We start from the raw sequence: 25,232 nt of genomic DNA on the forward strand, positions 1-25,232 counted from the left end.
CCGTCCTCAGCTTACATCGGATTTTCAGTACATTCCCGTTGAGTCTAGTGCTTTGACAAGGCCTAAGAGCCCCGGCGCCCCTTTGAGAGCAAATCCACTTCAACTCAACGTCGCCAGGGCTAACATTACACGGCCGTTACATCCTCAACCATCAACCTACTCGTCGTCGCAACTCATTTCGGCGACGCAAGTCAACTACTTTTTCCCTTGACCTATACTAAGAAGGGCGCCTGAGTGTGGATCATTTACCAGACGGCTTGTCGGTACAACGCGCATCTAATTTCTTGGACCTGAAAATGTCGGCCGCCATCGTTTATGATGGAGTGCCAGGCGCTCAAGGCACACTTTTTCGAGGTAAGAAGTTTTGGGTTGCGCAACGCGTGCCGGACAGGCATAGGCTCTTACAATTGATCACGGTAAGCTCGACTGGCTGACTCTTGGCGGCGCTCAGAGGCTCACGGTAGCAGCAAAATGGCGGCAAAATGGAAACGTTGGAAAAGAGGGCCGATTTCGTGATTGCGGATCACCTCAGGAAAGACTGTCCTCCTGGTGCACTCTCCTATCAGTTCATCGAGGATTCCATCAAACATGGCGCTATCCAGGAAGAAGACAAGTACGAAATCAATCAGTCGCCCATGACCAATCGCGTTACCGGATTGTCCAAGCCTGCGAAGGCGACGCGGACTCCCTATACGAACGCCGATGATGCCGTTCTTGCCCAGTGGGTGCTTTCGCGTACCAATATTAGCGGAAATGCCATTTATCAGCAACTCGAGCAAATCGTCAGTTCCCCTTGGACTCCATCTTCAGGCAGTGCTGACACCGCATAGAATAACCGTCATACGTGGCAGTCGTGGAGAGACCGTTGGGTCAGTAAATTGAGCAAGCTGCCGGAAGAAAACATCCGAAAATTGGCAGGTTTGGCTCCTGACAGCAAAGTGCCAACAGCCTCCTCAAGTACGCCTCGGTCCAGGAAAAGCGCCCAACCGAGTGCTCAGCCTGCGATCGGCAACCCATCTGTCGTTTCAAGTCCGCAGGCAAAGGTACCAAAAGCTTCTGTGGATTCTCAGGCAGCATCAGTACCGAGCGCGTCGGTTTCTCGACCGCAGTCGCACCTGGCGCAAAGAAGAGAATTCTCCGAAAAAGATGACAAGGTGCTGGTCCGCGAGGTCTTGGAGCTGGAGGAGAGCGGTAGGAGACTGAACATCAAATTCTTCCAAGAACTGGCAAAACAGGTTCGTAGACCATGCTTGATTGTGCGCATAAGGGTCTTGCTAATGCGCGACAGCACCCGGGTCACTCCTGGCAAGATTGGAAAACTCACTGGTCAGAGGTTGGGCCGCAGCTTAGAAGTGGGCATGCCCATAGCAAATCCCCTCCTCCACGTCCATCTGTCGAGAACAGCTCTATTCAGCGTAGCCCCAATCACGCTGCTGCATCTCGCCCGAATGGGACAGGCACGGGAGCAGCTGGCGCCTTTGTCGATAGAGCGGAGGAGATCCACGAGCCATCGACTGCAGTAACAGAAAAAGTATCCGCCGAACGCCAGAATATGACGGCCCATGAAGAAGATGTTCAGGGTGGTCATAGCGACGAGAGTGACGACGCAGACGACGACGACGGAGAGTCTCAAGAGGTTACGAGGGCGGATTTTTACGACAGACTCAATTACTACAAGACGGTTGTCGAACCGGATCTCAATACTGAGCCTTCAATCTCCGACCGACCTGTTGATCTGTGGCTCCTCCGAAGGACTGTTCAAAACGGCTTTGATCGGGGAGGCATTGAAACTGACTGGGACGAGGTGGCGGTCGAACTGGGCCTTTCCCCTAAAGAATCCGGGGCGCTCCAGGAATGCTTCAACACGTATGTTGGATTCTTCTCCACGTTGAGCCCCGACGACGATAACGACGATTCCGGGTCATCGGATGAGGCAGGGTCTGAAGTACAAGGACAGCCGGGAGACGAACGTCTACTAGAGGCAGACGAGGAAGTCGATGTGAGATCAGACGACGAGGTCCACATTTCTCTTCCAAGCGACAGACCTTCAACTTCCAGGAAAAGACCGGCCGTCGAGACGTCATTTTCGACACCAAATAAGCGGAAAAAACGCTCCCGCCATGATGAAATACCTTCGACACCCGAGGAGAGGCTCGGCATCGCCAGCTTCGGTGGGCTTGGCGTCAGCCCGTCGCTCAGTACGAAGAAGACACTTAAAACCCATGTGGCCGCGGAAAGATCCAAGCCTCAGGCTCGGAAAGTCAGTGGAAGTTCCCGTCAGGAGCCGGAAACACAAGACTTTGGTTTTGACAACGAAGTCGCCGGGAACGCAGGACAGGCAGCGTCTCAAGAAAATGACGAGTTCGACATCTCCCCATCTCAGCAACTATTCAACGATGTTGCGGCAAGCGATCCCATCCCCTTCTCCCCCCAAACGAGAGTAGCCCCGACACACACACCACCACCTGTAGACGGAGATGACAATGTGTATGATCCTTACCAGGAGGAGGTTGACAACAATGAACAAGCCGAGTCACAAGGGAAGGAAAAAATTGCCGAAATTAACGAATTCATCCAAACCTACCGGGACTTCGGCTACCCTCGCGAGAACATCATCAAGGCCCTCATGTCGACGTCCATTTGCATGCCGTTAGCCAGCGCCGTTCTGAAGCACATGCGCACGAGGAAGGAAGACTCGCCACCCAAAGACTGGGAGGGCGTCTGGACAGATTCGGATGATAAGCGGCTGCAGCGCGTGGACCGCAAACCGGTGGACGCTGCTGACAAGGCCAAGCAGAAGAGGTACTGGGACTTCCTCGTACGGAAGCACACATCACGTCGCATCGAGGAGAGGAGGGATTTTCTTAGCTACATGAGCGAAGCCAACGGGGGTCTGAGGAATCTTGGAATGTGAACTTTTCTAGCACGGGCCGGTCGGACTTCTCATTAGCAAGTGGCATGATACCCAGGATGCGAATTGAACATTATTGGAAGTAACCTGTGTCCCCTTCCGTCTCGTGAGTCTCTATCGGCATTACCCTCCTCTTCCTTTTTCGAAAGCAGCCGTCTCTACTACTCCTTGATGATGGAATACCCGTAATGCCAGCCCTCCTTCCTCATGTCCTCCCGGACCTTGTAAGCGCCCTCGGCAACATCCAACAAGCCCAGATCAACTTCGACAACGCTCATGTCCTCCTCGGCGCCCAGCTTCCCAAGCGATCCTACCAGCGGCATAGCAACCTGGCTGACGCCGCAATACCTCAACCTCCCCCCGTCCTGCCTCTTCTCGATCCCTCCCTTAGGCCCTCCCGCGTTCACCAGCACGATGGCGGCCGTGTTCTCAAACGCCCTCGCCACGACCACGTTCTCCAGGAACACCTTCTCCGAGTCCCGGTTCACCACCTCCCCGGACCCGGCGCGCTTGTACTCGTCCGCCATCCAGAACGCGGGGCACACGATGATCCTCGCGCCGTCGCGGATCAGCTCCCGGAACGCCTCGGGGAACGCCAGGTCCCAGCAGACGAGCAGCCCGGCCCGGCCGAGCGGCGTGTCGAAGGCCCCGTGCGGCTGCGGGCCCTTGGTGAGGTGCGGCCGCTCGTTGTGCCAGAGGTTCTTCTTCTCGTACCGCCCGAGCACACGGCCGTCCGGGCCGACGAAATAAGCCACGTTGATGAGGTCTAGGTCGTCGCCTTCGCCCTCCGGCTCCACGATGGTGCCGGGGACGATGGATATGCCGAGCTCCTTGGCCAGGGCCTGATACCTGCCCAGATATGCGCCCGACCGCTCGCAGCTCGACACGAAGTCGGGGTGCTCCGGTATCCAGGATGTGAGATGGTACTCTGGCAGGACGGCGAGGGAACAGCCCTGCGAGGCGGCGGAGCGTATATACGACTCTGCTTTGCGAAAGTTCTCTTCCGGCGCAACGGCCTGCGATGCTCGTCAGAACCTTGTTCAATCCAAGGCTAGCTAGCTTCTCACCACGCGCAACGTGGCGCGCAAGGGGAGGGGTATGAGAAGACGGCCAGAAAAGGGAGATACCCGTGTGAGGCGGGGGCCCATTCTAGGGAGTCCTGACCTTTGGATGCATCTGTATGAGGGCAATCTTGACCTTGTTCGGCATCGTGACCATGTTCGTCTCGTCTTCAATTAATCCCGCAGATGTAAGACAACCGGCTGTTGGAGATAACAGCAAACTTTGGCGAGAGTTCGGGGTCAGCTTGTGAGGAGAATGAGCCAGCTACTGGGAAGCCGACTGCTCATGAACTGCCCCGCTGTCTGCCTTGCGCTGCGTTACAAGGCACGTCGATCAATAGTACTATGCATGGGTGAGAATGATTGAACGCCAATTGATTGTGCGATGTGCCCGAATAAGCGGCTGTTGCTAAGTCCATATGCGAGAAATGATGTCAGAGGCAACCCCGTCGTTTTTCCGTAAATAATGCCACCACTGGACCGCCATCAAAGTCTGAAACCCAGCCAGCAATTCCTAAAATCAAAGAACAAGAGAAAACGAGAAAAAAAAAAGGCGAAGGAAAAAAAAAGACAATAACACCGAAGAATCAGATTCTCCATACCACGCTTTCATGCCATGCAGGTTCGTTCGAAGTCGAAATCTCTGAAGCTCGTTGAAGAGCTGTCACTGGCGAGATCTGCGTAAATCTTTTGGAAAGTTCCGGATTAAATCATTCTCGGTTGCAAGTAAAGAAATTGTGTCGTTAATTTCGTTAAAAGATGCCGTGTCTTCTTGGTAAGTCTCCCAGATGCGAGGAGAGAATTTGAACTTTTCAATATGAGAGACGAAAGCGCCAACGACTTCGCCTGGGAGGATATTAGTATGCGCCGAGACAGCACGCCCCAATAGCTTACCTATACCGATGAGCATCAAATTGCGAGCAGCTGATGGAGGGAGACCGTACGATCCCATGAGCAGGGTGCCGGTGGGACAGACGAGGTATGGGACCCATTTCAACCAGCTTGAGGAACTCTTCATGGAACCGCGAACGTCAGATGCAGAAGTTGCCATCTTGTCCAAGGCACCCAGGAGATTCTCTGACTTTTCTTGCGCTTCCGTCAATTGATCCGTATGACTCTCGTACTTTGATGAGAGGTTCTCCGTCAGGGTAACCAGTTTGCCCATCCCCTTCAAAGGTTAGCTCCCGAAAAATGCCAAATGACGAATACATGCTCACCTTTTCTAGGTTCTCTTGTCGACCAGCGAGCTCCATGACCCGGTGATGAGATTGTTCCTGTCAGTGTCAGCAAAGGCTTCCCTTGAAGGCTGGGCTCTCCTACCATAATATTTTGGAGAGATGCAGAAGACAACGCAGCCGATGCAAGCGCCGCCATGACAACGCCAATCTCGTTTTCGGCGCGATCTTTGAATGTCGTGAGCGCAACGTCATGCGAAGCTGCGACTTCAGCATTGCTGCTCAAAGCTGTCTTCAGGATAACAGCCAAGAGCTGCTGCAAGTTCTGGGCATCCTCGAACCCCGCTTGCATAACGTGACGGGAAGCCTTCTTACTTCAGCACATTTCTTTGGCAGGGAAGTGGTGATGACAACGTACCTGCGCTGATTGCATCATCTCATGGGAGAGTGTATGATCGATATCCCGCAGACTGTTCCGCAGTTGATCAATGTCGGGGATGATGCGGCGTAGTTGTTCGGTGGCTTCGGTAGCTCTTGTGTTGATCGCCTGGAGATGCATCTCCAGCTCCCGTTCGACCCCCTCGGATAGCTTCGAAAGCACTTCTGTCAAGCGCTGGTGCAGGCGAATGCTCTGAGCTATTCTCGTGTCAGAACGGCCATGGAACCCGAAAAAAGAACAAACTCACCTTTTTCATTATCTGCGCGAGCAGCCTCGCAAAATCGCAAGGCTTTATGACGGTAGCTGACCCATGTGTTCCATGCTGAATCCGACCTGGCCAGACCTGACAAGCAAGAATCGATCTGCTGAGGGGAGACATGAAGCTGAGGGAACTTTGAGTCGGGGATGCTGGCCAGTGTCGACTCTCGGAAGGGCTTGCAGTCCGCAGGAATAGCGAAGCTTCCCCTCTCGAGGTCGCAGATGGCGAGACTAGCAGCGTATGAGTCGACGAAGTCTCTGATCTGTCTGCCGCTATCGAGGAGAACGGTGGCGTCATCTTTACCGTCAAGCAGCTGACAGTTGTTGACGAGGAGACGTGCGGCAATACGATGGCATAGAGGCTCCGACTCCAGCTCCTGGAGCTCCTGCATGGCGACGGCGTAGATGTTGGGCAGACGCGAGGTTGGCTGGATCCCGACCGATGGGTTCGCTGCGACTCTGTCTATTCTTCGTCCAGCTTCGGCAAGTTTGTCGCCGCCGCTGGACCAGGAGAACGCTCGGACTGGTATGGTACTGTATAGGATCAGAAAGGCTCCGCGGAGGAGATCGTGTATGTGACACCGCATCCCGGCGTAGGGATCGCCCTGAATTCGGGCACTTCTAGGTAATTAGTGACGGAGTCTGGAGACGAGGGTCAGTGATGGGGGCTGTGCAAGAGGAGAAGATTGGTATCGAGGGAAGGCTCTGCAGGTAATATGTTGGGAGGAAAGAAGAAGGGGTGAGAAGAAGGTGTGGTGGATGAGGTGGGTTGGGTATGAGGTGAGAAACTTGACTGGACAGTGTGGAAGGAACAAACGTATCACCCTGGGCAAGTGTTTGCGCCTGCCTCAGTTATGAAATATGAAGCGCTGCAATGGACAGAAAGTCAGGCGAGCCTCAACGGTCGAGGATCTGGGGGAAAGTACGATCAGTGGAAGGAGCCAAAAAGGGGAAGGGAAGGAGGGGGAAGCCGCGACATTGGGCTCTACCACCTGCCGATTCCTATCTTCCTCGAACAATGCGACAAGCATTTCATCCCATAAGATAAAAGTTGAATCTTAAGATCCTATCCAATTTACGCCAACGTGCAACTTTTGGGAATCTACGCTCATGGAAGATTATGGAGGAGTCATAGAGAGAACATCACTTCAGATCAACTTTTCGCCGCCTGAAGGTCCTGTCATGTATGCTCTATTGAGAACCTATCGGAATAGTGTCATTAACTCACGGCTACCTCACTTGGTACAGTCTTAGGTTTGACACCTCAAGCAGAACCTTAAGCTATCTCAGCCGTAACACCCATAAACTAGGGAACGACAAATCCTGACGTCTTCTATTTAACAGTTTGCCTGAATCTTTGCGAGATCCCAAAAATATTGACATCTAAACTGCTAAAACAATCGGTACAAGTCCAGAGATCATTGTGTCTGTTCTATGCCCTTCTTCCACTTGGGGTTTGCAGCAGTCATTATTATTGTTCTTGTCGTCGCCGTTGCCGTTGTGGTATTCAGTCTGCATCTTGGCTTGTGTTATTTTGAGGTGGCGTGGTCTCAATTACCACTTGATTCGAACATGATACACAGTATCGAACACGCGTAGCTTTTGTGTGGGAAGCTTTTGTTAGTGTGGGAAGTCACGCTCATGAGTGAGGCATCTAAGATACCCGCAAGATGTAGCGCTGTTGAAGTTGTAGATTATATTCTAGTATCTATATTCTACCCTACTGAGTCTACCCGTCATGTGTCAGTCCTACCGGCGTTGTTGAACCCTCGAATCCGCAAGCGACTACGCTGCATACTCGTCTTGGAAGGTTGCTTCCTCATGCCGCGTAGAGAGAAGTCAAACACAATAGAACCAGGAAATGATACTTCTCAAACACTTCTGGCCAGCAGCAAGAGAGAGAGTGGCCAGAGGCAAGTAGTTACGACAGTATCATATCACAAGGGCACTGGTGTTAGCTAGTCACGACCACTTTGCTAGAGTTAGTATGCATTACCTCGAAACTCAGAAGAGTCGACGACATCACGCACCAGGCTGTTGATGACATCCACAGGCCGACGCGTAGAGGCGGTACGCTGTCCTTCCTCGAGAAAGAGACAACAGAACGCATTATCAGATTGCTACCTATTCAACAAAACGCTGCACAGCCATACGGCAAAGTTAGAGAACGTAAAACTAGGTGGATGACCCGAAAACCATCGAACCAAAGAAGCGAAACCATGTACTGAACAGACTCTCTGTCTAGTGCTTTCTCCGCTTTATACCACACATATACTCACACGTGCCGTGGAATCACGGCATCTATGCTTCTTCTCCGCCCGTCTGCTTGACAGCAACGGGATCAGCCTCGTCCTTCTTTTCTTCTAGAGTGGCCTCAACCACAGGCTCGCCAGCCATGTTCGCGGCTAGGGTCTTGACTTCTTCTTTAGGTGGCTCTATCTTGACGTCCTGCGTAACTGGAGCCTCAACCTTGGCTTCGGCCTTTTCTTCGACTGGTTCGTTGGATATCGTTTCCTCCGTGGACGAGACCTCTGTCTTTGTTTCGGTCTCGGCGACAGCAGGCGCAACCGATTCCTCTATTTTCTTCGGTTCGGAAGGTGTGTTCTCGACCTCGGGAACAGCCTCTTTGGCCTCAGGCACGGAACCATCGTCGACCTCGAGACTGCCGCTGTCACCGATGCTCCAGCAGACCCTCAGAGGCGAGAACGACAAAGTAGGTGCCGAGGACTTGACTTCGGCGACAGGTGTCGCGGCCTTTGCAGGCGCCCTGCGTTGGGGACCGCGGGCACGACCTTTACGAGCATCCGACAAGGGAGCCTTCTCCTTCTCCTCAACCATGTCCGCAGCGGGTGGCTCTTCCTTCTTCGGGACATGAGGGCCAAGCTGAAGGCGTTTGTTCAAATCCGACATGAATCCTGCTTGAAGGGCTGCAATCTTGCTGCCAGCGGGTCTAGCGGGGACAGCAGGCTTCGGCTTGGGAGCCGCATCTTGCTCTTTTGAGTCAATGCCGGACGGGAGAGTCTTGGTAGGGCGCGCGGGGATTTGAGGCTTCGGCTTATCTGACACGGCGGGTCTCGATTTATCGTCGCTGAGTGTTTGTTTCGGCCTAGGCCGCTCGGGGATGGAAGGTCGTTCTGAGGTAGCGCTCGACTCTGAACCCTTCTTCTGAGGACGAGACGGGATCTGAGGCTTCTCCGTGGGAGCATCCTCCGCAGGCTCAGGCGTGTCGACAACTGCCTCGTGCAAGAGACTTTCGGGGGTATCTTCCCACACGTCACGGCTGGGGAAGCGGTTGGCCATGTTGGGGCGAGCTTCTTGCTCCTTGGTTTGCTGCAGCGCGATGGGAAGTGGCTTCTTGTCCTTGGTGTCCAGACCACGGGCCTCCTGCTCTGCGAGCTCCTCCTGCTTCCGAGCAAAGGCGTGTGCAGGTGTTTCGGCACGAGATTCGGAGCGTCGTCGGGACGAAGGGCGTTCGTTCTCTGCTGGCTCAGGCGTTGAAACTTCGGCGGTGTAGTTCACACTGTCGGGTGCGTCTTCCCATACATCCTTGCTGGGAAACTTGTGACGGGGCTTCCAGGTGTTGGCCTCAGCTTCGGTCTTCTTAGCCTCCTCGTCGGCGAACAATGGCTCGTACTCCTCGACGTCCTCCAGCGGGGTGTATGTCAACTCTGTCTGTGACTGGTTGTTGTAAATGCTGGTGGGGCGACTGGTGGGCCGACTGGGAGCCTTCTCCATTTCAAAAGCGCTGCCGGAGCGTTCTGGTGGGGGTTCAACGGCCGGGTGCAGGTCATACGGATGGACGTCCTTCTCCCGCTCATCGTCTGCCAGAATGGGAGCGTTGTACTTGGCCTCATGACCGGAATCGTGGGAAACGAAACTCCTACGACGGTCATGAGACTGATCAACATGGACGGTGTCGTCGTCGCTGGCGGTCTTGTCGGCTGAAGAAATGGCAATGTCAGGGTGAGAATCCCTAGGGCTCAAGGGTGACTTGACACGGTGGAGCTCGGGAGACCTGGACGCAGGGCGAGGGGATGACATGCGCGAAGTGTACTCTTCGGAAGCATGATAGCCTACCTCCTCGCTGGGAGTGCCGGCGTATGTGGAGGAAGTACCTACGAAGGTTAGTTTCTGCACCGCGCCAGACGATTGGTTTTTCTTACCCATTCCAGACCCTCTGCTGTGAGTGTCGTGGACAATCTTGTTAAGATCGGTGCTGCTCATGGCAAAGTCGTTTTGGCGGTCGTGAAGGTGGGTGTTGCAGTCCTTCTTCAACGTGTCCGGGTGTTTGTCGTACCAAGCCTTCTCGAACTTGTCTGTGGGAAGTGCAGAGCTGTGGCCATGAAGACCATAGCTGCCCGGAGGGAGCTCGTTGAACCCGCGCGAGCTATGCTTGCGGGAGTGGTTACGAGGGGTTCCGGACCTCAGAGCCTCGGGGGCGGCGGCAGAGCCCGGGGCAGGAGATGGGGCCTGGACATCACCGAGATGGGGGTTCATTGGCACACGCTGGCCAATCTCTGGGATGCCATGCTCCTCTTCGCCGAAGATGCTCTCTGACTTGGTGGACATTTGACTGGAGCTGGCTTTCTTCCTGAGACTGCTGGGTCTAGTCTCGTCGCTGCTAGGCTTGCCGATGCCAAACGAGGCGGCCTTGTCCGAATCGGTGCGAGTGACAGCCTGGACCCTCTGCTTGGCGCTCTGAGCAGGCATCGTAGGCTTGGGAGCGTGCAGCTTGAGGTCTTCGGCAGCGAAGCGGGTGTGCTCAGGAGAGGCAGGCGGCTTGGCCAAGCTTTCGCTGACGACATCGTACTCGTTGCCCTCCTCGCCGACAGACGGCATAGAAACGCTGCCGGGGCGACGGACAGGTTCTGAAGACAGGAATCCATTGCCCGGAGAGGAGCGAGTGGCCTTGGGGCTCTTGGAAAACGGGCTCTCATTCAAAGGCGAGGGAGCAAAACGATCCGGGTTCGGGGAGATGGAGCGATCGAAACGCTTGATGGGACGAGGAGGGATCTTTGGGAGCGAAGTGGTATTCGTGTTCTCCTCCTTGTCCGTACTCCTAGAGGGCCGGGGAGGGATGACGGGCGGTTGTACTGATGCCGTAGACATGATGTGTATCTCTGAGGACTCGTCGGTGAGGAAAGAAGATGCGTGGTCGTTGGGTGAAGTGTCGGAAAGATGCTGTTATAAACGCAACCTGGATGACTGGAATTATTAGTAGGTAGTTTGGGCGGTGTATCAAAGCAGAGAGCAAAGAGTAGATCACGGCGCCTCAGCCCTGTTTCCGTGAGATGGATGGCAGGGTGGCAGCTGAATGCGAGATAACAGGCTGGAGAGATAGGATAAGGTAAATTGACAAGCAAGACAAGGGGCGGGAAGGCAATAACAAGCACCCAGAAGTGGTGACGAGGAGGTGCTACTTTGCTGGGAACAGCAATTTTGAGTTTTTAGCTCAATCTTGTTGATAAGTGCATTCCTGTGATAAGACGGGTGTCATATCACGATAAAGTACAGGTAGTAGCCTGCCGCATTGCATTGCCTTGCCTTGTCCTTCCCAATTTCGGGGCGACGATAGCTGAGTCCGGCTGAGAACCAGGTGGGCATGCTTTCCCCAACACAATGATGGTGTGCTGACAATGTGCAGCAAAGCATTGGACGAGCGCTGGGGGTAGAGGGACAGAAAACCGTGGGGATCGACGAAGCAGGAAGCTCAGGGCCGGGGCGGGAACAGACAGAGGGAATGACGACTGCGCGCTCTGAAGGGGGGAAGGGGCACTTACAGCTTTGGGGACGGGAGAGATAAGGATAAGGATAAGAGGATACGGAGCCGTAGCTGCACAGGAAGTAGGTAATCTTTCGTCTGGTGGGATTGGTGTTATTGTAACACGCTAGATATGACGAACAAGAGATAAATCTTAGGAGAACTGGTTGCCAGGCTGAGTAGACGCATTGAATGATTTTGATGACCAAAAACCAAGGGGACGACAGGGAGGGCGAAGTCACGACAGCGTCGACTTATATATTCTGGGTTGACGAAACCAGCATGTTCGGTGACGGTGCTGCTACCGCCATTCATCCAGTCACGAGCGACGTGTTCCCTGGGTCAGAAACAGGGATGCTCGATGCCGGTACAGCGGGAGTAGAGGAATGTACTTCCCTTCAGAGGCACCGCCGCTGGTAGTTCTGAGAGTTGTTGTTGCAGGTTCCAGGTTATGTGTGTGTGTGTTGTGTGATGGTTATTTGCGGTCATGCTTTACAGTAAGTCTCTATTCTTTACACACGGTGCTGAATATTCCCCACTGTCTTGGGGGATCTACAGCTGTGTACCCCGCTATCTAGCCCACTAGTGCATCATACGGCAGGCGCTGGAGGACCAAGACGAGGCGTGAGCCGGGGAGGTACCTGCCTTTCCAACTGCAATCCACGTACCTATCTTTCTCCATCGTCAGTCGTATCTTACCTTCCGTCGGTATCTTTCTTCGTCAGGGGAAGCCCTTCCTCTCGATGATACGGCAGACAAGCTATTATGGACCTGGACCGCAAAGACAGCAAGTTGCTGAAGTGACAAGGTGAGTTGTCCAAGCTGTTGCCATGCTACTGGTACGCAGATGGGGAAAAATACAGGCCGCCAAACCAACCTTGCACAATGGAACTTCAACTAACTACCTTTCTGGTCGCGGTCAGATTAAGGTACGTGTTTCTGGCCCCGAGCCAGAGGGAGAAAATTCAGAGAAGAAGAATCATCCCACCTCCATCGATCGATCGAAACCCGTCAACTACCGCACTCCCAGGAGGCTCAATTGGGCGGGAACAAGCATGGAAGTGGAAGCAATGAATGCTATTTTGTGGCAGCTCGACTCAAACAGAGAGCCCACCGAAAATGTACCACCGGCCGCCCGTCCGTCCGCTTTCAGGGACCCCCGAGGCACCGTCTGGAAATAGCAGTACAAAAGACGGGGAACCAAAGGAAGCAAATCCAAATCCAAAAAGGCATCGACGGTGGATTCCTCGGCCATCACCTGTCAGCAGTCCAAAGTACGGATACCTTACACTACCAAACCAGATCAAACGTGCTCGGCGTCCCGTTTTACGCGCTCGCGTCAGCGTCGAAATCTAGAATCAGAAACGAAACCCATCCCGAGTCACTTGCGTCAAGGAAATCCTGGGCCTTTCACAGTGTTGAAGGTTCCTTTGTATCCAATTCGATTCCACCAGCCTCCAGCCCCCAACCGACGAGCTCGACTTGGCGCATCTTTCCATGCACATCCTTCACTCTCGACTTCACGGTAGACTCGATCTCCTTTTCCTTCAACTTCTGAGCCGCCGATGCTCAGAGTATTCTCAACCGACTTTCGAGGACCGGCCCGTCTGCTCACCTCTTCCCGTCTTCACAGGGCCAGCTCCAAGACAGCTCCAGCTCGCCGCATGGGAGGGACTCGCTGGCCTAGTCCACAGTGGAGAGGTCCGCCGGGTCACGGTGGACGGGCACTCCACTGGGCGTCGTCCGGTCCAAGGTCGAGCCCGCCCGCGTCCCAATCGAAACTGTCCACTGAGAAAAGTTCGAAAAGTCACCCGCTGACCATGACCACCTCCCCCCAGGACGCCGGGCTCAGGCGGGCCAGACCAGGGCGACAGCTCAGGTACCATCCTAGGTACAGCCTCAAGTACCTTTCCAGGAACCGGATGAGCGAACCGGCAAGAGTACAACCGGTACACGCAACTCTCAGTCTACCAGCCCTCTGATGAGGCCTTGAAAAGTCTCTGTCAGGACACCCACAGTGCGACTCGACGAGCAACTGAAAGTGCGAAGCAACTCTCTCAGAGCTCAGAGATGAGAAGAAGCCCCACCAGACCACGAGATGCTGCAAGCTCTGCATTGAAAGCACCGGCTTGCAGCTGGCCAGACGACGGTGTCTCGTCCGTTTGGATCTCGATACAACAAAATCCTACACAAAATATGCACCCAAGAGGGAGAGACGTTTTACACATCCCTGCCGCTTTGCGACCACAACCTGCCATTGGAACAAGTTCATGATCGTGGCCGCGTCCCTTTCCACGTCCAGCTAGGTACTCGACCTGTACACGTTCTTCACCGCAACAACCAGAGACGCCAGATCCATTTAATTGAATTTTCCCGTCTCTCGGACTGTAACTGCGGGCGCCGTTGATGCCGGTCCTCAGCTGGATCCGAACTGGCTCATCAACACTGCCTCTCGGGCTTCTGTCTTTGGCAACTCGGGAGCGCCTGTTGACGGGCGCCGGATCGCTTGCGGGCTGCTAGGAGGCATTTTCGGGGCGGCATTTTTCAACGCCATCTGTTTGAATGCTTGACTGCTTGAGCGCTTCAGAAGCTTGCGAATACCTTACTCACCTGGGCAACCTATGCCTTTGCGGTGGCTTCTTCAAATGACAGTCGCCAGATCTAGGATCTGTCCCCGACAGTATCGGACGGATGGCTGTCACGGTCTTGGCTCCCTCCCACCGTGTGCTGCCCCCGAGCCACCACCGTCGTGTCCCGCAGCCCACATACCTTCCGTCACAAATGGCCCGACTGACGGCATCCCAGTGGAGGCTTCAGTTACAACCAGTTGAACACAGCGTCAAGATCCATTGCATCCCTCTCCACGGACTGTCAACTGGAGACGGGAGAAGCACCATCAGCCCCATTCTTCGACGATCGATCCTCGAACGTCCCTGGATTTGACCCAGAAGCTGTCATGCTTTCAGATGATTCTAGATGGAATCGAAATACGGGACACCAACAGATTCGTTGCCAAGACAGAGAGCTACAGCTTTTCCCCATGCAATCTCTTCAGCATCAGATGAATACGGATTTGCTTGAAATGAACACACATTTCCCAACGACTTTCCAACTGAACATCCAACAGGACCCCTGTGGGGAGCAGACGGGGAGGAATCGTCACCACCCGTGAAAGGGCAAGCAAGTGGACCAGGACCAGAACCTCCGTTTTGCTTCCACAGAAATCACAGTGTGCCAAACGGTTGCTGGAGCGGGCCGGAGCTTTCCAGCTTCTCGCCAGTTCTCACACAACGCTGAGGCTAATGACGCCATAGCGCTTGTTTCTTCACTAGGCGAGACCACCCTCTGGCCGGAGGCAAATCCATTGTTACCGATGCGATTGAGGAAAAGCATTCGCGTTTTTGAGGTCTGGCAAAGGCGGCAGAGTGCATGCCATTGTCAATTTCCGTTTGTCATGCCTCTCTCTGCTCTCTCCCGAGAACACGCCAGTCTTCAGAAGGTGTTCCCCATCATTGGGCAAATGTGGATATCGACGCAAATCCACTGATGCGAACCGTCCATCCGAGTAACAGATCCCCCGCGGAAGACGACAGAGGTTTACGTCAACATCCGGGGTTTCACAAGATTTGGAGAAAGATTCTTGGGGCATCTTGATTACCCCTCGCCTGAACGCTCACAACTGGATAACCGGTTGACTACCCTCTCGCCAGGTGGTTACTTGGCGTGTTGAGGCTTCAGCTGTGGTTGGCTTTTGGCTGATCACGAGGCTCAGATTGCACATGATGTCGTTGTGATGCAGAGTTGCCTACCAAATCAGCCCTTGGCCTACCTGGCTAAGGTGGCTGGATTCCTGCCACCCAGTTTGATTTTTCCTAGGCGCCTTCTACTTGTAGAGCTATGCTAACCGGATGGCACTAAGAAGCTCGGGACAGACTCACCGCTGTCGGCTAGATAGCTTCATCCTACGAGGCAAGCTCCAACACCGCTTGCTTGCAACTCAGTGGGACGCTCGGTGGCCATGTTTAATCCGAGAATTCCGCGAACAACATGTTGAGGAACAACAGCTACCCGTGATGCAGCGAGAGCACGACTTCAAAACAGTAAAATTCAGTGCAGTGGATAAAGCTACCATGACCCTCGGAGCTTCTAGGAACCAAAGCGCAACCGAGATCGAATACACACAAAGCTTGAGCTCATTCCGGGACGCCGAGTTTCCTTTCCGACTATGCCGGCCGTTGCATATCAAAAATACATTCCACATCTTTGCTACTTCCCCAGGTCGTCGCGTGCGCCGCGGCGCAAATGCGACTGGGTACCAGAAGCTTCCTGCCCGTTTTCCAGTACACTCGTCGACTCGTACATCTCCTTTTATCGTGCTTCCAGGCACCGGATATCATTGTTGACGCTGCTGCCCGTCTCGAACCAGCGCAAGTGTATTTCCATACCTGCACGCGTCGGTGCTAGCATGCTGGACATCAGAGATTGCCTTAGACAATCATCTGGGCAACACCCTGGCCGCCAAGAGTCTTGCTGCCGACGAAGGCCTGGCCCTTGACACCGGCAAGGAGGTAGCAGATGGCGGTCAGGGAGAGGAAGACACCAGCAGCGACCAAACTAGACGTGACAATGATGGTGCTGAGGAACTGGACGACGGCCATGACAGCGTACGCGGCGGCACGCATGTAGTTGGTCGAGATCTTGCGAATGAGACCATCGAAAGTGGACGAGGTAGGGCAGATTCGGAGCAGCAGGGGAATCTCAATGAAGAGAATGATCAACGACGAGGCGCTGTCGCGGAGAATGTCAGCCGGAGCTCCTGGGACGGGCGCGAGATTGGAAGGGAGGCTTACATGGCGAGGGCGCAGAAGATGATCAGCAGAAGGTGGATGGTGAAGATGTTGGCAATGCCCAATGCCAAGCACAGGATCATTGACAGAACACCCAGCCTAGATAGATCGGGTCAGCGGTCGTTCTTGCAGGATATCTCGTATAGATGGACAAGGCCGATACGGATCGCGCGCAGGGCGGATGCGATGGCTCAGCAAGTGCGCGTTGCTCGCGACGACGCGGGCGATGAATTCGGCGTCGGGCCATCGACGAGGGCATCGCGAGGGGAGGAAGGATGATCGGAAGGGAGCTCTCACCATTGTCCGTAAATGCCTTGACGATGGTTAGCTTCGGGGACAAGGCAAGCTGGAGAGAATCGGGGAGAAACATACTGAAGTTGCGAGTCGCAAACTCCTCCTTGAGCGTCATGTTGGGCGATGTGGTCGTCGGGTTGGTGGTGTTGTATGAGGTTTCTCGGTCGGCGTACGTGGACTCTCGGAGCTCTCACAATTGGGTGGAGATGGTCCGAATTCCAGCTCAACGAAAGGGTTGACGGGACGGAGGATCGACAGGTCTTGCGACGGGAGGGTCCGTGTCGGATTGTTATTGTTGTCGAGGTTTGGTTACTGATGCTTATCGAAATGCAGGAAATGTGTGCGCGGACGGAATTTACGTTTGGAAGGGTATCGTGGACGGTGGACGGGAGCTTTCAGCCGAAAGAGGTGAGGTGAGGTGTTGTTGTCAGCTATTTTGGGGAGACGGCGGCCGAGAGCGAGGAAGCCGTCGTACGTAGCCTCTTTTCCGAATTTGAGGCTTGGAACTTGGCTTGGGGGGTGGAGTTTTGGCTTTTGGACCAGTCAGATTGCTTGATCTGAGAGAGTACAGAAGGAAGTACGAAGCACGCAGTACGCAGTACGGCGCTGGCGGCAGGTGAGGTGAGGTGGCTCCACCGTTTTTTTGGCCCGGCAGCCGAAGGGACCAGGTTCAATGGATGTTTTTGGTGTCTCTCTCAAAGCTGTGAGTACCTAGTAAAGGTAGCTCTACCGCAGCAGGTGTATCCAACGGCCAGGGCAGGCGTGTGATTGGCGGCCGTACAGCACTTCCCTCTCCCTTGAGTTGAAGAAAACCAGGGGACCTTTGTCTTCTTCGCAAGGGTTCGTGTTTTTCGAGATAGCGACCTCCCTTTCCTCGTCCTGTGTCTTGGGTTGTCGTGCCCTGTGCTTCCCTCTCTTCTTTCTTTCTCGAACAACCTGATCGAAAAAGACACCTCACCTTTCTCTCCTTCTCAGGGTCACTGGATCAGCCAGCCAACCAGCTGCAGTCCGATCACCAATGGGCCGTTTCGCCAGGCTATGACCCTTGAACCGGGGCCAAAGATGGGATGCGTGAGAGGTTTATGAAACAACGTCCTGACACTTTCCGGGCCCGGACCAAGCACGGTCGATCTCTCCGTTTGTTCGTTTTACCCTCGTTGGCGATTGAGTCGGGGTTTTAATAACGGATTGATTTATCTGATGTGGACGGCGGGTCCCCTTTGCGACGTTGAGATGCGGTTGCTTTCAATGTCACAAGTCACTCTTTGGCTTATCTTGAGTTGACATGTAACTCTAGTACGTACAAAAGACAAAAGACTTGGTCGGAGATGAGATTATCTCTAGTCGACAAGAGACACGAGAGGGTGTTGAAGGTGAGTTATTCGCGATTCATTCACATCGCCACCCGTCATTTTCGAAATTCTATTCATTTATAGTCGTGACTTCAGGCAGCTGCTTTTTGGCTTTCCACATCATGTGGGCTACACGAGAGGATACACGCGTTCGGGGGGACTTACGTGGACTATTTGTCCAAGCCTCTTTTAGAGGCGACCGAATGGACGTACACAGCCATCAACACTGTCCGTAATCCCGGTGCCTGGGACTCTTTTATCGAAAATATGCTTTGCGAAACCGTGTTGCTCCTGCTGTAGCCTGGCTCAATCGGCTTGACTCATCACCGACGGTGATTTCGCGACGTCCGACTTGGCCGAGAGCGAGAATGAAGCCGGGCCCGGTCCGGCAGGCCCCTCCCGCGTCCGGGGCTCGCAGAACCACGGTGTCGGGTTTTCAAATCGAGATCCGTGTTGTCGGATGGTCGATCCCATGCGCCGTTCAACACCGGCTGTCTTCCAATCTTTTCTCCCGCATCACGTCAGCAACTCACCAGCGTAAACCCGCTCGGAAAATCGCGTGAAAGGCCCACGGGATCCGGTGCAGCGGCGGCGCCAGGTTGTGGAGATCGACCGGCGTGCCAGTCAGCACCAACTGATCGCGACCAGATCTGGACGTAGGGCTAACCGCCCATTACATCATAACAACGGGCTTGTCCATCGCGAACGCACATGTGGCGGATGATCCGGTATGAAGATGGTCAAATGGGAATTAATACTCAGAAGAGACTGCCAAGACATCTTATCCTCCGTAGTTTAGCTCCGGTCGTCGAGGTTTATTAACCCCGAGTCAGAGTCAAAAAGGGAAAACCCCGCTCTAGACAGAATTTATCATCCACGTTGAACTCAGTTGATAATCCCTCCCCATCTTCCGCACACTGAAAGTCTGATAACTTTGATAACAAACCGTCGCCATGGTGTTGACCGTCCTCACCGACGACCAGATCAAGGCGATCCTGGCCGACCTCACAGCCGAAGAGTTTGAGGGATTCAGGAGTGTTATCTCACACGCTCTTCATGAGTACTCGACGAATGCCACTAACATCGAGGATGGCACCTACCACCAACCGGAACGCATCTCAACTGAGAACTTCAAGACCGGCGCAAAGACTCTGTACATGCCCTCCGTCGGGCCCCAAGGGATGGGCTGCAAAGGTGCGTATTACGTATCATCTCGCATTCTCAACCAAATCGTCTAACATCTGGACAGTCGTGACCCTGAGCTCAAGCAAAGCAACTCAAGACCCCTCAAAAGAACCCATCCAGCCAACAGGCGCCGTCACCCTCCTCTCACCCTCAGGCGAACCCGTCGGCTTCCTCCACGCAAAGACCCTAACCGCCTTCCGCACCGCCCTCTCCTCCACCTGCCTTCTCGCCCGGCGCGGCCAGGTCAAGACAGTAACATGCTTCGGCGTCGGTCTGCAGGCCTACTGGCACATCCGCCTGGCCCTGCTCATCAGGGGCTCGACCATCAAGCACGTCAACATCATCAACCGGCGTTTCTCAGACCAGGCCCGCGTCTTCCTCAAGCAGTTCTACCACGTGCCGGCACACATCAAGGAGCGCGAGGGGTGGGCCGAGACGACCTTCAGCATCCTCACGCCCGGCTACGGCGAGTTCGCGCGGCTGCAGAGGGAGCAGATCAGGGACGCCGACGTCGTGTACACCTGCACGCCGTCGACGGAGGAGCTTTTCGACGCGGAGGGGCTGACGAGCCATGAAGGGCGGAGGAAGGGAAGGCTGGTCTGCGCCATTGGGAGTTATACGTCCAGGATGAGGGAGCTGCCGGTGGGTTTGCTGCAGCAGGCCACGAAGCAGGAGAAGGCGCATTGGCATTTCCACAAGCATGCACCCGAGGGGGGTGTTGTAGTCGTTGATACGTTGGATGGGGCGTTGAAAGAGGCGGGTGAGATTATCGCAGCCGGGCTGCAGCCTACACAGCTCGTCGAGTGAGTGACTTCATCCTCTACTTCCCGCTGTTTGAGAAGCGAGTGTGTTTTACTGACGATGAACGACAGGCTTGGAGAACTGATCATGCTACGGCGCATGCGCGCGGAAGAGGAGTCCGAGGACGGGGAGACGGCGAGTATCGATCCATCCGAGCTTGACAAGCTCGACTTCACGGGGACGCCATCAATCAAGTCGGCTTTCACGAGCTCGGACGGGGATTCGAGATCGTCGATTAGCAAGGACTCGACGAGTAGTGGGAAGGGACCGCGTTTGCACCGCCGAAGCTCGAGTCAGAGGTCGACGGACAAGCACAAGAAGGAGGACGCGCTGGTGAGGTGGCTCCGGGACGGAACTGTGATTTACAAGAGTGTTGGGTTGGGACTGATGGATTTGGCGGTGGGGATGCACTTGGTTGAGCTTGCAAAGGAGAAAGGGATTGGGACGCAAGTTGACGGATTCTAAGATGTGAGCTTTTGGTGTACAACGATTTTTGTCTTTAATTGAAGATATCCCGTTATCGTGAAATGCATCTAACATTGAACTCAATATATTATACGCGCTCGAATCTCAGTATCAACCGTTCAGCTATGGGTCGCGCGGTATAAGTGTCGTCCTGTTCGATATCCGTGTCATTAACAATATGCGTCGTGAAATTTGACCAAATAGCTGCTGCAATGAGCTTCATCTCTGCAATGTCAAACGTTAGTTACCTGTGCAAGGGGGCATGATTCCCTACTTACCGTTCATCGCGAAATTAGACCCGATACACATCCTCCCACCACTGCCGAAAGCCCAAAAGTATCGGTTCATCTCTCTGCGCTGGTCCTCGCTGGTCTCTGACTCAAGCCAACGCGTGTAGTCCCAAACCTCCGGCATGGGAAAGACCTTCTCGTTGCGGTGCAGCGTGTGGCCCAGAGCAGCGACGCGGACGCCGCCCGGGACGTGGAAGCCCCCGAGCTGGCAAGACGGTTGAGGCGTGCGTCGCGGCTCCGGTCCGGGGATCGGGGCGTGCAGACGGAGGGTTTCCATGACTACTGCATGGAGGATGGGCAGCGCATCAACCTGCTTGGGGTCTGGCAGGGCTGGTGGGAGGGACCCATCTGCTGGCATCGTCAAGGGAGGATCTAGTGTGAGCAGTTCCTTTCTGAGCTCTTCCTGCAAGTCCGGAGACCTGCACAAGTGCCAGGCCAGATACGTCAGCGCTATGCCGGCCGTCTCTTGCCCCGCCAGAACCTGATCAAAAACTTCAGATGCCACAGATAAGTCCTTTTGCAGAATGGTGGTGGAGTAGAGCAAAGACTGCTGTCCGTTGGCACTGCGCTCCTTTTCGATCCCGGCCTCCATGGCCCTGAACACGACTGGTTCATCTGCAGTTCCTTCCATGCCCGCGCTTTTCCCATTGTGTAGAAAATCTTTCGTCTCCTCACACAGTTTCATGTTCCACTCACCCAGCTCAGCATTCGCATCGTCCACCCAGGCAGGATACGGCTTCACAATGGACCCAAACCGCCCGAGAAAAGCTGTCAGACGCGGCATCTCCTGCGGCCAAAACCCGTAGCTTGCACGAACGAGATATAACTGCAGCCAATGGTCTCGGTAGCGCTTGTCTCTCAGAAAATCCGTGCTGTTGCGAAGGCCGAAGACGTAAGCTGTGATGAAGTCCATCGTTGAGGCAAGGAAGGTGGAGAACACTTCTATGCCGTGGGGCTCTGGTCCAGTCGCAGAGTCGGAGAGGAGAGGCAGGAGACGCTCGAAAAGGAGCGACCGGGCTTGAGCTTTTGCGGCTGGGGATGCGTGGATGAAGGACTTTGAGTAGGCGTTTGAGACCATTCGTTTGCGGAGGGAGTGGGTTTTGGAACCGAGAGTTGAGAACATGCAGGGGACACTTCGATTGTTAGTCTTGTTGGCCAAAATGTGCCTTGATTGAAGTCACTTGCCCATAGTTATCAAATATGGAATACCACTGGTCTTTCTCGAAGCCGCCTTGGTAGACCGTTCTGAGGGCGTCGTAGCCATCGACACTGATTTCGTTGGGACCTATCCGTACCACGGGTCCAAGTTCGAGATGTGCCCGGTGAAGAGAGCGGTTTTGAAAGTTGTTCTTCCTCGCGAGAAGAATCCAGAGGGGTGAGACGTGACATGACCAGTGAGGTGCTGGTATCTTGGCCAGGGGTGAGATGAAGACCGGGTAGAGGATGAAGTGGTAGACCAGCCAGAGAGTCACAGATCCAACAACGAGTGGAACCAAGTTGCTTCCCATCTTGAAGGAGGATCGTTATCCTTGATTAAGACTAATTGGTGACTCGGTCGTACACTTTGTGTGAAGACACAGCCAATCGACAGGGGTCGTTGTAAGTCGCTGCAGTCGTAAGCGCAGTTGCAAGGGGGCACGACGTGCTGAATCTCTGAGCGCCGGCGCTATATCTGACGAGAACCTTTCCAACATGAGAGAAGTCTGGTATTGTTCATTTTAAATTAGAGTCAGTTTGGTGGTGTTGTCGCCCTTATCACGTCCGGATCCGTCTTATCTTGGAGTTCATCTGAATTGATGCCGAGGCGCACTAACAGCGGGGTCGATTGCTACGTCTCAGGTCACGGGTCATGTTAGTGATACGCGGATGATAACCGGCTCAGCTCGTGAGAGTTATGCTTACGTACGTGGGCTCATATCAACGACAGTATTTGTTGACTTGAGTTGGAAAGATTCATTGAGTTCGACTGCCAAAATGACCTGCAACTCATTTTCGATGCAGGAAGAGTTCTACCGGTCTTGGCTACCTTAGTAGGCTAGCTGCATACCGAACATGGTCGGTATGCTTCTAACGAGTATTCTACCTATGTGTCACACGCTATTCTAGGCTGCAACTAGTCATGGTGACTCAGGCATATTCTCCTTTCGTCATTGAGCGTTGCACTTCAACTTCAACTTTTTTTTAAAGCAATTGTTTGCCACTTAAGGTGAAAATCGTGAAGGCCTGAAATAACCAGACTTGAAGATTACGGATAGTGCCTCATAGGTTAACTTCGCAACTTTCCCTTGTGTTTCCCACAATAGGTAGTTAGAAGAGTTTTTGTCCCATTCCTTCTCACTCCAACCCCACTCAACACACACACACCCGTCAGTATCACATCACAACTTTCTCTTTCACATCTTGCTCACCTCTCAACTCCCTGAGGCTGTCGTTCTATTCCACGCAACCGCCTCATCACCCCTCATGTCACTCAAACCAACCATCATTCAAATAGATCAAGTTCACACACACATTCGCACAAGAAACCATGTTTGATCAGCTCCCTGACGACATCGTCTTGGAGATTGTTTGCCACTTGAGGACTGCCCGCGACGTCGCCAGGCTTGCGTCGTCGTGTAAACACCTCCACCATCTTCTGAGCGAAGATGGCTGGCGCACCTTCGTCAGGTCCTGCTTCCCCCTCCTCTCCCTGCCCCTCAGCTCACACCCCAAATGGAAGGAACTGGCAAACGCCCTTACCCGCCAGACGCGGGCTTGGGATACGAAGGCCTTCCAGCCCATCGCCTACACCGACAGTCGCCGTAAGGACGGCAACTTCTTTACGGGCTTCACGAATGCCGCCCGCCCCTTCCATCCCGTCATCGACGCCCGCCTGACCTTCGACAAGAGCTGGGAGCTCGTGTCCTGGGGCGCCGGGGAGGATATCGTGGGCCGCTTTAGACCGCTCAACACCCGCGGCGAGTCCGATGCTTGGTTCCACATGGAGGGGAAGGCCAAGGGCTACGAGGCGGGCGTGGGAGATGTCACGGCCATACACATCGCGGAGCCGCACGGGAAGCTAGGTCTTTTCGTGGGCCGGGCCAACGGTGATCTCTCGCTCGTCTCAGCGGCCCCGGGGAGCGCGGGTAAAACGCTCGCCGACTTCAAGATCCCCAAACCCACTGGCACCTTAGAGGCTACCACGTGGACTTCGATCAGTTCGATCGATACGCTGCCCAGCCAGTCATCAGTGATCGCTGGCAACAGGGCAACGGTCAGCTTGTTCCCGCTTGACGCGGAGACCACAGGCGAGGCAGCTCCTCTTGACTCCCAGACGTTTAATACGTCTGGCCAGTCTAGGACGCAGTTCATCCACGCTGCGAAGGTCATGAACAACGACACCGTCGTTTGCGCCCTGGCTGGCGACATTGACCCGATCCGGTATCTCACCATCACACCCACGGGCTTCACCCCGAACCTGGCCTCGAAGAACCCCTCCCTCCTCGCCTCGCGCGGCATCGACACGAACAAGAGACTTACCGTCCGCGCCATCCAACCCGTCAACCCAGGCCCATCAGGCCACACCAACCTCCTCTTGAGCGCCTGGGACGATGGTACCTGCCGCCTCCTCGACATCCGCACGCCATCGCCATACGACGCGCTCTACCGCGACATGTACCAGCCCTTCGAGCCGGTGTCCTCGCTCATTACGTACGGCTCCGATCGCTTTGTCGCAGGCAGCGCCGAGATCGAGGCGCTCAAGATCTTCGACTTCCGCTGGAGCAAGTCGTACTACCACTCTGCCGCGCTGCCATGCTGGTCCGGCACGCCTTTCCCGGACCCGCTCAGGGGCACGAGCAGCCGCCCGCTGAGCCTGATGGGCGTCGGGTGCGATCACTTCAGGGGCAGGAGTTGTGTGTGGCATGAGCACTCCCGGAAGGACTACTATCGGCCCAACTACCGCTCCCACGTGATGCCCTTCAAGGGGGCATCGCGGGCGTCGAACTCACGCATCTTCTCGCTCGCCAAGGCGTCTGACGTCTCGGACTCGTTCTACGTCGGGCTCGCCGGCGCGGTGGCGGAGTTCACGACCGCTTCGCAGGACGGGCAGGACGCGGTCCCGACGGCTGTTTCTTCGGCGGCTGAGAAGCGCGGGTGGAGGGCAAGGGAGTCGCAGTTCAGTTTTGCGGAGACGGGGGATGGCTTGCTGCATCCCGGGGTCTCGATGAGTACCTTCATGCCCCGGCTCGTCCAGCGATTCGGGGATGAACTTGACGCGCCGCACTTCAGTGGTTGGCATTCTAAACAGACGCCGAAGACGGCAGCTTGGCATCGTTGGGACAAGAGCTTTTGGCGCCCGACACATTTTGCGTTCTGAGCTTTGAGAAATTTAGGATCGAAAGAGATGGTTCCG

General features: G+C 54.7%; 7 protein-coding genes across 7 annotated transcripts; 3 read left to right on the plus strand and 4 right to left on the minus strand.

Annotated features, from left to right (window-relative positions):
• Positions 1-482: 482 nt before the first annotated feature.
• CkaCkLH20_06482 (transcription factor) lies at positions 483-2,914 on the plus strand (the record flags this gene model as incomplete). Its single annotated transcript, XM_038889199.1, has 4 exons — positions 483-782; positions 831-869; positions 1,110-1,235; positions 1,289-2,914. The coding sequence occupies 4 exons, from the start codon at positions 483-485 to the stop codon at positions 2,912-2,914; spliced, it is 2,091 nt and encodes a 696-aa protein (XP_038745497.1).
• Positions 2,915-3,072: 158 nt separating this feature from the next.
• CkaCkLH20_06483 (uncharacterized protein) lies at positions 3,073-6,236 on the minus strand (the record flags this gene model as incomplete). The annotated part of the gene is made up of 7 exons (XM_038889200.1): positions 3,073-3,927; positions 4,076-4,173; positions 4,867-5,140; positions 5,190-5,246; positions 5,293-5,514; positions 5,566-5,783; positions 5,834-6,236. 7 exons carry the CDS (start codon positions 6,234-6,236, stop codon positions 3,073-3,075), a joined length of 2,127 nt encoding a protein of 708 aa, XP_038745498.1.
• Positions 6,237-8,145: 1,909 nt separating this feature from the next.
• On the minus strand, positions 8,146-10,953 carry CkaCkLH20_06484 (uncharacterized protein; the record flags this gene model as incomplete). Its single annotated transcript, XM_038889201.1, has 2 exons — positions 8,146-9,959; positions 10,008-10,953. 2 exons carry the CDS (start codon positions 10,951-10,953, stop codon positions 8,146-8,148), a joined length of 2,760 nt encoding a protein of 919 aa, XP_038745499.1.
• A 5,139-nt stretch (positions 10,954-16,092) lies between these two features.
• On the minus strand, positions 16,093-16,861 carry CkaCkLH20_06485 (golgi apparatus membrane protein tvp18; the record flags this gene model as incomplete). Its single annotated transcript, XM_038889202.1, has 4 exons — positions 16,093-16,393; positions 16,456-16,551; positions 16,750-16,765; positions 16,825-16,861. 4 exons carry the CDS (start codon positions 16,859-16,861, stop codon positions 16,093-16,095), a joined length of 450 nt encoding a protein of 149 aa, XP_038745500.1.
• A 2,190-nt stretch (positions 16,862-19,051) lies between these two features.
• CkaCkLH20_06486 (UbiD family decarboxylase) lies at positions 19,052-20,549 on the plus strand (the record flags this gene model as incomplete). The annotated part of the gene is made up of 3 exons (XM_038889203.1): positions 19,052-19,292; positions 19,348-20,086; positions 20,156-20,549. 3 exons carry the CDS (start codon positions 19,052-19,054, stop codon positions 20,547-20,549), a joined length of 1,374 nt encoding a protein of 457 aa, XP_038745501.1.
• Positions 20,550-20,637: 88 nt separating this feature from the next.
• Positions 20,638-22,347, minus strand: CkaCkLH20_06487 (cytochrome p450; the record flags this gene model as incomplete). Its single annotated transcript, XM_038889204.1, has 3 exons — positions 20,638-20,774; positions 20,828-21,972; positions 22,049-22,347. The coding sequence occupies 3 exons, from the start codon at positions 22,345-22,347 to the stop codon at positions 20,638-20,640; spliced, it is 1,581 nt and encodes a 526-aa protein (XP_038745502.1).
• Positions 22,348-23,366: 1,019 nt separating this feature from the next.
• CkaCkLH20_06488 (F-box domain protein) lies at positions 23,367-25,196 on the plus strand (the record flags this gene model as incomplete). Its single annotated transcript, XM_038889205.1, has 1 exon — positions 23,367-25,196. The coding sequence occupies one exon, from the start codon at positions 23,367-23,369 to the stop codon at positions 25,194-25,196; it is 1,830 nt and encodes a 609-aa protein (XP_038745503.1).
• Between the last annotated feature and the right edge of the window lie 36 nt (positions 25,197-25,232).

This window comes from Colletotrichum karsti (assembly GCF_011947395.1).
Source record: "Colletotrichum karsti strain CkLH20 chromosome Unknown Scaffold19, whole genome shotgun sequence".
Taxonomy (NCBI): Eukaryota; Fungi; Ascomycota; class Sordariomycetes; order Glomerellales; family Glomerellaceae; genus Colletotrichum; species Colletotrichum karsti.